Genomic DNA, 15723 nt, shown 5'->3' on the forward strand with positions numbered 1-15723 from the left:
TGAATAAATAAAACTGATATTGCATTGCATACTGATCACCATGCATTTTTGCTATAAGAGCAGCTTTGCCATTTTGATAATAACTAATTTTGTGTTCCACTGGAAAAAAGTTTTGAGCCACAAAAAGGTGGGCAGATAATGATAGTATTTTTAGTTTAAAGCAAATGATTTGTGGAATGTGTGACTGGATTGGACTGACCAAATATAGACTACAGAATGATGATTTTTGCCATGGCAGTTTTGAGAAACACCTCAATAATCATGCCACTTAATTATCAAAAAAGTTACATTCAAAATCCACTTGGATCATGACTGAGGGGGCATGTGCCTCTTTAGTTTAAATGGGCATGACACTTCTAACAGCATTCCATTGAGTTAAAATAAGGTATTTTCCATGGAGTGCTCTTTCTCCATTGGTTTCCAACTCCTTCTCCTAGGAAAAAAATGCAGAGGACAGCAATGAATGCACCATTGTACTCCGGTTCATTTGTTCAGACCATAACATCAAGGAAAAGGGCTAGATTCATTCTAGAATTCTTGCCATGTCCTGTTACCCGAGCCAATAAATTATTTCCTTATATTCGAGCTGATGATGCTTTTCAAACCTTGAGTGGAAAATAATGACTTCAGTCATCAGAGTGTATGGTTATTATCTAAGTGGAACCCTTCAATAACATCATCTGGTATATATTGGATACTGTTAAAGATGGACCATCACACTGACCATATCTCTTTCCCTGGACATGAAGGTCAGTTTTGATGTTTGAGGTGTTTTTGCATCACTTTCTCATCTCCATTACTGCTTGCTCTCTCTGTGAACTTGACTTGCAGTATAACTTCAAGCCAAATGCTTTGAGTTAACGTTGTTCCATTCATCCCTCAGTTGCTTTCACTCTGTCACTCCTCATTCTTTGTCTTGATAAATTATCTTTCCATTTTGCTTTAAATCCCATTGACACAAGGCCAGATCTTACGAGAGATTATATTTTTGAAGGTTGGTTGTCTTTTATTGCACAGTTATCTTAAAGCATTAAAAGAGATGTGTTTTGTACACATTAGTATATCTGTGGCTGTGAGAAATAACACTATTCAGTGTAAATACCATAGGAATTCACGGTTTTTCGTGATCTTTTAATTTAGCTAGTTAAACAATGAAATAATAAGGCTCAATGTTTTACAATTCTTGTATATGGGGATACAAATTATAAGCTTTTTCGTTCTTTTTAAAGGAATAGTTTACACAAATACGTCCTTCCAAACCCACATTTTCTTTCATGAAATACAAAAGAAGATCCTTCACCCTGCTCTGTATTGAAAATACAAAAGGAAATACTTCAAGAATATGCATGCTGCTCTTATTCATACAATGAAAGTGACTGAGGTTGTAGAGCTCCATAAAAAACTATTTAAAAGCAGTCTGTAGGACTCATGTGGTATATTCCAAGTCTTCTGAAGCATATGCTAACTTAATGAGAGGAACAGACTGAAATTTAAGTCATTATTCACTGACAATCTTCCTTCCGCCCATTTCAAGTCAGAATTTTGGGTTTTGTTATTCACACACAGGTATTGTATGGCTTCAGAAGACTTGGAATATAGCGCACAAGTCATATTTACTATGTTTATAGTGCATTTAGGGTACTTTCTTATTTTTTTTAGAACTCGACAGCCCCAGTCCCCATTCATATCAATTGTATGGAAATTGAGCAGCGTGAAGATTCTGACAAGATTATCCTTTTCATCAAAGAAAAAGAAAAATGTCATAGTGTTTGGAATGTCATGATGGAGAATAAATTATTAGAGAATTTACATTTTTGGTTGAACTATCACTTTAAGACAGTTGTGGCTTTGCATTTTACAAGAGGTGCTGCAGATACTCCAAGATATATGAGGTTTTGCACTTGCTTCCAGAGAAACGCCTTGGCAGTCATCGAGCACTATAAGGCAGTTTGTTTTCTGACTGTTGTGCGAAACATCCTGTCAACTTCCCACACGGCTCATCATTAATGCCAAAATGATTACTCGGCTATGAAACAAATACATTATTCATCAAAAAGACACAGCAGAAGAACGACTACACACAAAGATTTCACCCCTAAATCTGACTCTCAATCATACAGTGACAATTGTACAATCATACACATACCCCTGCTGTTTTCGTACAAACAAGTACAAAAGATCAACATTACACTGAAAGCTTGTTTGTTCTGCGGCTGTGGGGCTTGGTGTTAATGTCATCACTCCAGCCTTGGGATGTTTCTGTTTGCCCTGTCAGCGTTTGACAAACATTTGCCAGATTTCACTGAGATGCTCACTAGAGGAATACATTTTGTCCTAAGTCATATTTTGTGTTTATACATTTTGTTTAGCAACCTTAAAGTCAACACGAATTGAGATCACAACAAATTTTACTTCCGTAATCTGACATATTTGCGATTCAAACAGGAAAGTTACATCAGGAATTGATTACATCATGAAAAGTGGTCTTTATATGACAGGCGGTTGAAGAGGAGGAGTTCAATTATTGGCTTGATGATGTCAGCCGAAAAGGAGAGTTGTATCAGAGGCAGAGCAAGTTTTAACATTTAAGAAAGATTACGAAGACAAACATTTTTTTTTTTCTTTCGAGTAGCATGCACCAGTAAATCATTCACAATTAGACCATGTGTATTAGGAAAGTAAAAAGGTCAACTATGATTTAATGTTGGCTTTAATCTTGCAAAAAAAAAAAAAAAGAAAAAACCTGTTTAATTAAAAACAGCAACATTTTACAATAAGGTTCTATGAGTATGTTAACATTAGTAATTGCATTAGGTATCATAAAATAACAATGAACAATGTATTGTTTGCTTTTATTAATCTTTGTGAATGTTAATTTATAAAAAATAAAATAGTTCATTATTAGTTCATGTTTGTTCATACGTATTCCATATACAGTACAACATTACATTTTAAAAATATATTGATATGTGTTGAAATCAACATGAACCAAGATCAATAAGTGCTGTAAAAGTATTGTTCATTGTTAGGTCTTGAAAAAACATGTTAATGAATACAACCTTATTGTTAAGTGTTGCCATAAAAACAATTTGTGGAGTTGAATCATTTATGGGTCTACAGGTCTTGGCACACAACAGTACTCCTCTGATATCATTTCACACTCTACAATCACTTTGTTTGATTGCAGCTCTCAAGATGACTGCAAGTGGGCTTGAGTGGCCCCTCGATGGCTGTTCTCTCAATGTTTTCCTCGCCGAATATACTGAAGCACATGTTTTTTAATTATGGATCCACAAGCTGAACCACTGGTTTATCTATGTTCTCAATGTACCTTGAGGATGCTTGATTTCCCTTCTAAACTTATAAGAACAAGAACAGAGTCAGTGGCACATTCAGTAGTAGCTATACAGCGAAATTTAAATCACTAGTCACTTGATTATGCATTCATATAAGAACTAAAGCATTTAATTTTGATATGTCCTACAGTATGATGTGCTTAACTCCACGTAAAATTATTTAAAAATAATTTTGCTAGTTTTTAAAAAAAATATTATGCAAACAGTTTTTATGACTTCATATTAAATGAGAAACTGCACTTTGTACATTGAAAAGTACAAGCACACACACAAAAAATAAAATAATAATAATAAAAAAATAAACATTTAAAAAAGAATAAGGGTAGGAAAAAAGAAATAGAGACCTAAAATATATTCACCTAAAATATACACTTTCCATTACACATTCACATGATGTTGTTAAAGTTAGATAGTTCACCCAAAAATACATTTTGTCATAGATTTCCCTGCTTTCTGTTGTTCCAAACTATTCTTTTTTTCCATGGAACACAAAAGAAGATGTTAGGCAGAATGTCAGTGTTAGACTCAGTCCTCATTCTCTTTCATTGTATGGAAAAAAAGATGCAATGAAAGTAAACGGTGAGGCTACATGTGACATTGTGTCAACATTTCCTTTTTTGCTTCAGAGAAGAAAGAAAGTCATACAAGTTTGGAATGACACGAGGATGAGTAAATGATGACATAATTTTCTTTTTTGGGTGAAACATCTCTTGTTATGCATCAAATACCCATGGTTTCTCAGCCACATGGAAGTATTAACATGGAGCACAAAACCATGTTACAAATTCAAATACAAAACCACAACAGACAGAATGTGTAAGGAATGCGAGTCATCTGATTTTTGAGGCCCAAAAGGCTTCCATTTGCTCCGACATTACATAATGCACATAATAATGAGAATAAGTCAATCAAAAAGCTTAATATCCGGTGCCTCGCTGTGACATTCCAGTTCAGACGTCACAGCTCTACCAAGAAAATGAATGTGCCTGTAGGCTGAGCAGTTACTAAAGAGATTTGGACCCTGACTTGGTGAATCAAAGTTCCAGCCATCATGAATATATCATTAGAGTTCCGAGGTGTAAAAAAAGAAAAGAAAAGAAAAAAAAAAAAATTACTTGCTCTTTCTCGAAGTCCCCAACCCACAAAGCAAAGGTGCAAAGAGGGAAGAGGAGAAAACTTGGAAACTACCTGAAAGCATAGCCAAAGTGAGCCAGAATAGCTTGGGGACAAGCCCCAAGCAGCAAGCATCTAGTATAACTCCCATCGATTTGAATCTGGAGCCAACTACCTTCAAACTGCTTGACATAAATCTTTGCCACTGGCATCAAAAGTGCCGCAGCACTGCCGGTGCTCTGGGTCTACAGAACTCTCTCTTCAATCAGCCTGTAGTATTCTATCCCAAACTCCACACAACAATAAGGAAGCTATCATAATGCTTGTCTGGAATATTATATACCTGCAATGTATTCTTGCAGCCCGAGTTGCAAGAGAAGATGGATTTCACACTCTTAAGACCACATGCACACAATAAAAAAATTAAATAAAAATTGTATGCACAGAAATGAACTCAATGCATGTGCATTTAATGAAACAGCCTGGCTCCCTCGCATACTGCGTAAACCGATTAGAGCTCACAATTTATTTCAAATCAAGGCATGACGTCTCTATCTAGAACAGCAAGTGTTCTGCTGGTCAGGCCTCTCATTGATGTGCAAGGCATGTGTAGTCATTCTCAGCCACACCAGGAAACGGCTACACAGAGCCCCATTGTACTAGGGAAAGGAAATCACTCTATTTGAGACTGGTTGAAAAACATTCTCTAACATCACAAGCAGTGTAGCCAGTGCACATTTTTTTTTCCCCATAGAGGAAAGTGATAGCCTCACTTAAACTCAATCCACTCAGACTGATTGCAAACAGTCAACAAGAAAATGAATTGGATTTTTTTTTTTTTTTTTTTTTTTTTTAAGTAAACTGGCCACAGTGTTTTTGTACATGTCAATAAAAATATAGGCTCTCATTTGCATATATGTAGGCCTACACAAATGAGAAAAAAAAAAAAGGATATAAATAAATAAATCAACCAATCAATACGAACATGAATCATGCTACTGAGATGGTACAAAATCTCAGACGAGCTCATGCATGCAGTACATAACCTTAATGTGTTAATCTTTAACTTATTTAAGTTAATGCATATTTAGATTTGCCTCAAAATTCAGCACTAATAACTGCTGTACCAACCAGTGCAAACAGGTTTAGCACCTTGGACAGAGACTGTTATTTCCAACTGTCAAAAGCAATCTGGTTTAAATCTTAATTGAATATTCTGGGTTCAATACAAGTTAAGCTCAATCAACAGCATTTGTGGCATAATACTGATTACTATAAAACTGTATTTTGACTCATCCCTCCTTTTCTTAAAAAAAAAAAAAAAAAGCAAACATCTGGGTTACAGTGAGGCACTTACAATGGAAGCTAATAATAAAAGCACTTACATTAATTCTTCTGTTAAAACTCATGTATTATTTGAGCTTCAGTGTTGTTTAAATTTTAATTTTTACATTCATTTTAGGGTTTTTAGAGTTTGCTGACATAACATTGTCATGGCAACTAAGTTTTGTACAGAAAAGGTTTAAGTGATTTTATCCCACTAAAATCATGTTACATGCATATTGTTTATGTCTTGTGGCTATACTTTTGAAACAGTGAGTATTTTAACATTCAAAATTTAGCTCCCATTCACTTCCATTGTAAGTGCCTAAATGTAACCCAGATGTTTGCTTTTTTTAAAGCAAAGTAGGGTAAAAAATTATTTTGTGGTAATCAATAGTATGCCACAAATTCTGTCAACTGAGCTTAACTTGTATTGAACTCGGACTATTCCTTTAAAATGAATGAACTGACTTGTTTAGGAGTCAGACAGATCCAATCCTTCAGTAACTAAGTCGCTGTGTCATGCTACGTAAAGGAAAGTCATACAGACAAAATATATATACATAGGCTACAGTATGCATAAAAAATCTGCATCATTTGTCCTTCACTCACTGTGCTTATAGATAAATACAATCAGGTCCTCTTATAGGCTGTCAGCTGAGCACCCCCCCCCCACACACACACACACAATCACTCACACACACATTGCTCTGTGCCATGCCGCAGAACACTGCTTTGTCCACATGTATAATCGACTGCATAGGGAATGTAATTCTGCATTTTTCTCTAATTCAATTTAAGCTGAAATAATATTTTAACATCCTGATTTTTGAGCTGAATATGAATGCAACAATACTCTTCCCAACAACAGAGTACCATTTCACTTTTTTTTTCTTTTTTTTTTTTTTCGTTTAATGAATTGGACAAATAATTATATTTTACATAAAGAGTCTTAAAATACCACACTTATAAAAAAAAAAAGAAAAAAAAAACTTGATTAGCAGAAAACAGAGTTAAAATTCTTCAAGTGCAAAGGCACTTTTGGAAACAGGAATTTGTGTTGCACTCACCATCCGACATATTCTACAGAAATGTCATTTCAACAACCCTGTCATCTGAGAGAAAATAGTATATTTCATATTACAAAAAAAGCATGAAGCTGTAAGCTATACATATTCTTGCGACAATTGCTAGCTACAGTCTTTATGTTTCAAGTAGAAGAAATAATTTAAACCTTAGAGAAAATAATATATCATCTTTAAATTGCGGGCATGTACACAGCCTGTCAAAGTAAGACGGGAGGCTTAGGTTTGTGATGGAGTTGTCATTGTTTTGTTGTGTGATCAAATACACAGATGAGACGGGTGCACGAGCACTCAAGTCTACAACTGACTCATCGCAGTTTGTTTCTCCAGAACTTCGAGGTAGTCCGGCTCGGTTTTTAGCTTGTTGGATAGCAACGGATGCTCATTTTTGAACTGTGCTGCATGTTTTCTGGGGGTCCCGTAGAGTACGGTTTTGTTTAATCGGTCCTGGTTGTGTCGTCGGGCAGTTTCATATGGTGGGATAAAGGATTTTTTAGGTAAAGTGCAAAAGTTATAGCTGAGCGGCCCTGACTGGGGCAGATCTTTTGCTCTCTCCACTATGTTCTGATAAAGCAGCTCTGGTTCGCGGTTGGCACATGGCTGCTTGTCAATGAACTCCACTGTGCTTATCGTGAAAGCTGGGCTGCGATCAAGCTCCTCCTTCTTGGGGTCAAGCGTGCTAAAGCTCAACTCTTTCAGGTTCCTAAAATAGGCCACCTGCTCACTCTCCTTCTGCATGTAAATGGGATTCTGACACATCTGATTCACTGGCGGAGGGATGTAGTTGTAAACATGGCTCTCCGTGGCTTTTTCCGCGTTGGCGTTGGCATTGTATGAGCCGTACTGTACTTGGAAAGAGTTCAAGTCCAAGTGATTATTGGCGCTGGAGGGAATGCTATCCACTCCCTTGCGACGTTTAAGGACGAACACGAACAATCCAGCCCCGAAGCACACTGAGAGAATGAAAACGACGAGCAGGCCCAAGATGAGAACGGACAAGGGCACCTCCGGGGGCATCTCCGGCACTCTGTCCGTGGGGGTTACAGCAGAAGTCAGGGTCACGTCAGTGCCCGAGCTGACTACAGTCGGGGATTTAGTCACAGGAACCTCATCAGTCTCAGGGCAGATGGCATCATTTCGGAGGGAGCGCAAGAGACGGCCTGCATGCTTGGATGGTGAATCACACGTGATCTCATTCACCACCACGCTGGTGCTGGACAGCTCCATCCAGTTCTTAAGCTCCACAATATCGCAGGTGCAGTCCCATGGATTCTCCTGGAGATCAATTTGAATGAAGGCAGAAAGCTGATCCAGTACCCCATGCACTGGGAGATGTGAAAAATGATTGTTTCTGAGATTAAGCCTGGTCAGCATCGTACCTCCAAACACATTGTCGGGAAGAGATCTCAGTAGGTTATTATTAAGAAACAACAGCTGCAGATTGTGGAGCGAGTTAAAGGTGTGGGGTAAAATCTCTTTAATGATGTTGTATTCCAGATAGAGATATTGCAAGCTTTGCAGCCCAGCGAAGAGAGACTGGGAAAGACTTTCAATGTAGTTGCCATTTAGATAAAGCCTTCGTAAATTCGTTAGATTCTCAAATGCTCCATCCTGAATGATTGCTATCCTGTTATTCCCTAAGTGCAGGAGCTCGAGGGAGCTGTACTCTGTCAGATCTGTTCTGTATATGGTTTGTAAGTAGTTACCGGTCAAATGCAGTTTCTTTGGATAAGATGGTTTGGGTTGGAGTTCAGAGATGTTCTGAAGTTTGCGCTCCTGGCAATTGATATTTAATCCACTGTCTGGATTTTGTGAGGTGCACACGCAAATGCTCGGGCAGGTAATTGGAACTGGGGAGCGTGTTTGGTACACCATGATAGGCCCGAAAACGTGTTTATCTCTGCCGGACGTGACGCGCGGAGTAGGACGGTATCTCATTTTGGGGGGACGGGAGGCCTTTGGTGCTCGCGTTGGTGTGACTCGAGCCCGCAGTGTCGGAGACGGACCCTGGTATTGCGAATCAGACGGCGGCTGCATTGCGCGGTGACTCGCGTCCCCAGGGTTGCGCCTGGGGCAAAGGTCTTGCTTGATCAACTGCGTGACGTCTTTTCCGTGGAGTCTGAACGGCGTCTCGCAAACGATATCCCCAACGAAGACCGAAATTGTATCCAGCCAGGCTTTCAGGGGTATCAGATCACAAGTGCAGTTCCATGGGTTCTCTTCCAGCTGAATTTCCATTATTCCACCTATATGCTCAAGAACGCCAGCAAACGGCAGCGTTTTCAGTCGGTTTCCCCTTAAATCCAAATGCGTCAACATGACAAAGCGGAATATGTTATTGGGCAGAGAGAGCAAAAGGTTGTCATTCAGTATCAGGACTTTGAGTTTATTCAGTTTGTTGAACGCCCCTGCCTCTATGGCACTAATATAATTATAATCAGCTTGCAAATACTCCAAGCTCTCCAAACCAGAAAAAGTGTCCTCTCTTATGATCTCCAAGTTATTATTATTGAGATGAAGACGCTTCAAGTTTTTTAACCCATTGAACGCCCCTGTTTTGATTTCCTGCAAGCCATTATTACCCAAGTGAAGAGATGTTACATTACCATAATTGAGGAATTCGTTTGGACCCAATTTGGTGAGAAAGTTTCCATTCAGAAAGAGTTGGCTGATCTTGTTTTGCGGAGGCTGAAACTGGCCGACCGTGGTGAAACCCTTGTTTTCGCAATTGATATTTAACGCGTTCTCCTTCTCCTCACAAGCGCACCGGTTCTTGCAAATGTCTTTGGAAGTTTTGCGGCTCTCCGTCTTTGAGAGGAAACTGGTGACCGTTAAAACACTTAGCAAGAGAATGTTGTTCAGCATTTTTACAGCAACAATGCTGAAAGCCCCAGCATTAATGTGCAAATCTCAAAACAGGCACGCACGATGTCAAATGAAGAGGACGCAAATGTTTTTCAAAAGGCGCACAGGAGCGCACGGCTCTCCATTGGCCCTCCTTAAATCCCAAAAGGCGAAATAGAGGAGATACCCATCACCGAGCGCACTGTGACCGCTGTTGGACCAAACACATCGTCGTCCTTCGCGATGGTAGTGAAATCCCGGTGTAATGAGCAAGCATTAATGCAGCAGTTTCAAGCGCATCCGAGGCAGCGCGGTGCGCACCGAGTGGCTTAAACTGTCTTTTTCACCTTCAGTCCGAAAGATATTAACATTAAAGCAACTTCACACGCCTGTGATCCCGCATGGCGACAGTCAGCTTCACGGTGCGTGATGTGTGGGGTAACTGAGCGCAAGGCGAGCGAGGTTCACAGTGAGGAGAGATGGACTCCGCGCTTGCTCACTTACTCCCACCAGCAATGTGTGTGTGTGTGTGTGAGTGTGTGTGTGCGTGTGTGTGCGGGCGCGCGCGCGCGCTGGATGAGAGAGTGTGTGAGCTCTGCGTGAAATTCCGACGTCACCAGTCATGAGTGGGCAACAACAACAACAACAACAAAATATTATTATTATACATATTATTATAATTATTTTAATTATTATTATATTATATACAGTATGAAAAGTAGGCTAGTCTATGCTCTGGCTTTATCCTCTGTTCGTTTCAAGATCGAATTTGTGTATTATTATTATTATTATTATTGTTGTTGTTGTTGTTATATTGTATGGTCTTTTTATGTTTATTTACTTGTTATATTTTGTTTTAATTTGTTGTATTTAGGTTATGTTGTGTCCTATCAAGCGTTTTGCGCTATAAATTCTGCTATACAAAAAATAAATTCTTATAAATATTTTTTTGATCATAATGCTTTAAGCCTAAATTTGTAGAACGAAAATAAATAAATAATAGCATAGATGAATAATAAATAAATGAACAATCATATATAATGTGGGTTGCTGGACATTTTCTGTGTAATGTTTTTTTTGGTAATTAAAGTTTCCATGACAATTTCTGACTTTGAGAAGTTTTTGTTTTAAACAGGCATGGAAAATGGTTGTTCTAAACATAAGACTCCACTAGGAGGCGCTAGTAGCTTCCCAAATGTGTTTGTTGTTTTTCTTTTTTTTTTAGGAATGAATAAAATGTTGCAAAACTATCTTGATACGAGGATGTAGAGTAGACTGAGTTCAGTTGTAACACTTTTTTTTATCTATCTATCTATCTATCTATCTATCTATCTATCTATCTATCTATCTGTCTGTCTGTCTGTCTATCTGGCTGGCTGTCTCTCTGTCTATCTGGCTGGCTGTCTGTCCTGTTACATCTGTCCCCCCGCTGACTACCTTGAGTTGCTGATTTTCTCAGTGACCTTGCATGTCCCAAAATATGTTAATTTTAAGTTGATAAATCAATAATTAAAACAAGCAAAGTTTAATTTCTTGGTTAGACTGGAATTATAATTTATTTACATTGAAGAGGTGTGAGTAAATGTAAACTTTCCCCTAAAACAGATTTTCTTTAATAATTTTGCAATAAGGTGGACAGCATTCTTCAAATTGACCACACAGAGAAAGGATGTGAATGGAAATGTGCACACTGATAATGACAGTCCCATCTTATATGGGAATAATACTTGTTGCAGTGTTACAACACACACACACACACACACACACACACATGTTGGTGCAGCTATCATTATGAGGACTCTCCATAGACATAATTATTTTTATAAATGTTCTGCATTTTTACATTTTCAATAAAACATCGTTTAGTATGTTTTTTAAGCGATTTAAATTATGGGGACACTAGAAATGTCCTCAGAAACCACATTTATAGCATAATACCCTTGTAATTACCAGTTTGTAACCTAAAAAAAAAAGTCCTCGTAAACCACTTAAACCCGCACCCATACACACACACACACACACACACACACACACACATACATGTTGGGTTAGCTATCATTATGAGGACTCTCCATAGACATAATGATTTTTATACTGTACAAACTATAGATTATATTCCCTAACCCTACCCCTAAACCTAACCCTCACAGAAACCTTTTTGCATTTTTACATTTTCAAAACAACATCATTTAGTATGTTTTTTAAGTGATTTAAATTATGGGGACACTAGAAATGTCCTCATAAACCACATTTATAGCATAATACCCTTGTAATTACCAGTTTGTAACATAAAAAAAGTCCTCGTAAACCACTTAAACCTGCCCCCACACACACACACACACACACACACTGATAGTAAAAGCACCAATAGGATTTTTTAGGTAGCAAAAGCACAACTTTATTTATGTATTATTATTATTTTTTATCCAAGTTGCATTGGAGTTCATTTTGCATTCCGCTGTGTTTGTGATTTTATTTATTGATTGCTGCTTTGCAAAGTAAAAATAGTGAATGAATTCATGACTTAGTGTTAACAAGACCCAGCTTAAGGTGCAGTTGCAAAATGCCTTCTGGCATAAGGTGAGCTGTCATCAATTATTGATTACATGCAGCAACAAACATGATAGCCAAGAAAAAAGAAGACAATAAGCCCAAGTCGCTATAGCCAAACTCATACTGAAGACACTATCCAATCCAACTTGATCAAATCAGACCGGCTGTCAATAAGACACAAGAGAATAACTTGAAATCATAACTCACATTATCTTTCATTCATCTTTCTTTGTGTCACTATTATTCCACAAATTAGGGAGCATCAATCAACGTATTTGAGGAGATTAAGGTATAGTCGTTTCACTTATGTCAGTAGTCATTAGTTAAAACCCTCATGATTAATAAGGTCATTATTGATTAGGTATCCTATGTAGGCCAGGTGAATAACCTCACTCTAACATCTGGTAGGGGTGCAAAGTGATTTCCAGTAAATTCAGAAATAGATATTGTGCCATCTGCACACAGTTGTTTTCGAAAGCTGAAACCATACTAACGTATTTGAAATTTGTTTATTGTAAACATAAGATGCTGAATGACTCATTTGTTTTACGTCATCTAAATCTGTTCTGATACCCACTGGCTGCTTGGCATTGTTTGGATGTCTGTCACACAATGCATTTGGGCTTTCGATGAAATGGTCTAAAAATACATGCAGTTGGGTCTAAAAGTCATAGATCACATTGGATGTGGGACTTTTTTTTTGTTTATTTGAACCTGTAAATAATAATATTTTTTAGAATTCTGAGCAAGGCATACTGTTAAAAGTAGAACACATATATTTGCACAAGATTTTGCACTATATATAGGTCAGTAATCAAGTGTAACTCCATTTAGGTCAGATTTGCTTCCACTGAAACACAAATTATGCTTTTTGAACCATTCTCAAATCATGTTGGAATAACATGGATCGTCAGGTTTTGAACAAACTTGTGAAGTCCATCCATGCCAGCTTGGATGCACGTTTTCATTAAAGCAAAACAGCATACCAAATACTAAGAAATTTTGAAATTCATGACATTTTTCAAATTTACTCTTCACTCAAATTGTTATAAGGATAATATGTACAGTAAATAATACAAATAAAAGGAAATCATTAAAATGGTCTCATTCTTTTGAACCACAATATTTTTCTTTCAATATTGCACATTAGCATTGCTGATTGACAATTATTCTATAACAGCCTGTCCACTTTATGCCTCTGTACCAGTAATGTTATGACTGAAAGCATTTTATTTGAAGTCATGTATAATTATCATTACACACTAATACATTATGCAATAATACCATGCATCCTGCATAAGTGTATTATAAAAGCAACTGAATATTAACCTTTTCATGAGTAGGGTCTAAATTCCCCTGCAGTGCATCTGCACCTAAGCGGACGAAGCTGTGTACATGGGAAGATCGCGTTTAGATATGATGGCTGTGCATATACAAGCTGTAAACTGTTATTGTGGTACTTTGGTGACAATTAGACTGTTTGTTACATAAAATAAACATATTATGTGCTTGAAAAGACTCTTTGAGTAGCTGTTTGTTTGACGGATGACAACCGCTGCTAATGTAAACAAATGGCAGCACGCATCAGAAGATTGCGTTTGATGTATTGACTGTGTGTATAAGAGCTGTAAACTTTTTATCATGGTACTTTGGTGACGAGTTGGATGAATGTGTATAAAATAAACGTATTCTGTTGTTTAAAAGACTGTATGAGTAACAGTTTGAGCGAATATAAATTACAGACCCTTGAACAGTGCAGACTGTGTCGGCGCGAAAGCCGATTTTAATCTGGCAGTTTGTAATGTAACTGGCTGTTGCAGAAACACAAATGTGTGACGCTACTCTGAGGGCCCAGTAATTAATCGTCGTAATATGTGTGACGGTACGTATGAAATAGTTAAATGGGATGGGGCTTATGAAAGAAGAAACACACAGCACTGCGCACTTATATTCTGTTATTCGACATCTGAGGCACAAAAAAACAAAAACTCATAAAAAAAATGTATGAGTAAAATATCTTTCTCCTTCACTCTACACAGGTAAACCCCATAACTTTGACCATGTTTTCTACATGTGCAAGAACTGACCTCTACCATATTTCATTGAACCATATTTAATTTTTGTTTTGTATTTAATTTCTGTTTTTTCATTATTTTTTTAATTATATTTTTATATTAGTTTTTTATCTTTTTTCAACAGTTGTCAGAATAAAACCCCAAAAATATATCTGTATATCCTGTGTTGTTTCTTTACAACCACCAGCTACACAGAGTTTAAAGCAAAATATTTTATCCATTTTGATCCACAAAAAAGTTTTAAAGTTTTACCCAGAGCGAATTAAATAGTGAGCTAAAAGATGGTTTTAATGCTTGTACTTGAAACCCTTCTCAGCTATTCTAATTGCCTTGATAAAAAGTTGTTGTAAGGTAAAATGTAAAAGACCTATTCAGAATGTGTAGGAGAAAATTTTCATTTATAATTGCCAGACATATTTCAGTACACTAAGTTTAATTGTATCATAAAAATTAACAGCCATTAAAATATACAGTATATATGTTAATATCAAACTTAATATAGAAAAAAAATATATATAATGAGAATTCTGGAAATGAAATACAGTTCCACCATTTCATTTAAAGTAAATTATACTAATTGTATATTATAGATTGCTTTTCCACCATTTTATTTAGATTTTATTATTATAATTTTATTAAGTAATTTAAGTTAATAAAATTATTTTAAGTTAATCAACTATATTATAAATATTAAGTAAATTAATAAAACATGATAAAATACTGTTTATATAAGAAAAAAAAAAATACAATAATTGATTACCCTAGTAATTTTTTTGGTTATCCTCAAATTATTGTATGATAACATGTTTATGGGCAATTCATAAAAAAAATAAATAAAAAATAAGTATAACTCTATATGATATATTATAATATATAATATATTATGTATAACTTTATTACTAAACAATACTTACATAAATTATATGAATTTCTTTGAATTTTATTTTACATTTACATTTTCATTCCAATTTTATTTCTATATCCTTTTTGCTATCTCACAGGAAGTTCAATTCAAAACCACAAGCAGAATTGCCATTTAAATGGCATCCTCAATTCAATTCTGAATGGTGCCAAAATAGACCAATAAAGCAAGAATCTCGGTTCTTTATATTTCTTTTTAACATGGCCAAGAAAAGAGTTCCATTGAAACAACTGCAGCATGTGGAGGCCATAGATGGATTAGATGGATTAGGTGTCTGTACGACTGAGAAGGTTGTTAAGTGGTTATAATATCCTCCTCACTTACATGGGCCACCAGATACCAACTGCTTTATTCTCAGAGGATCCTGTTTTTCATTCTCTTATCATTTACATGCAGTATGTAGTCACAAATAAAGGTTAGTTAGCTTCAGCCTATTTTACACAACCCTGCTC

At 36.6% G+C, this 15723-nt stretch overlaps 1 protein-coding gene across 1 annotated transcript; it reads right to left on the reverse strand.

Moving 5' to 3' along the window:
* Positions 1-6719: 6719 nt before the first annotated feature.
* LOC127417723 (SLIT and NTRK-like protein 2) lies at positions 6720-10209 on the reverse strand. Its single transcript, XM_051657904.1, has one exon. The coding sequence runs from the start codon at positions 9740-9742 to the stop codon at positions 7175-7177; it is 2568 nt and encodes an 855-aa protein (XP_051513864.1). The 5' UTR covers positions 9743-10209; the 3' UTR covers positions 6720-7174.
* Between the last annotated feature and the right edge of the window lie 5514 nt (positions 10210-15723).

This window comes from Myxocyprinus asiaticus, chromosome 27, assembly GCF_019703515.2.
Source record: "Myxocyprinus asiaticus isolate MX2 ecotype Aquarium Trade chromosome 27, UBuf_Myxa_2, whole genome shotgun sequence".
Taxonomy (NCBI): Eukaryota; Metazoa; Chordata; class Actinopteri; order Cypriniformes; family Catostomidae; genus Myxocyprinus; species Myxocyprinus asiaticus.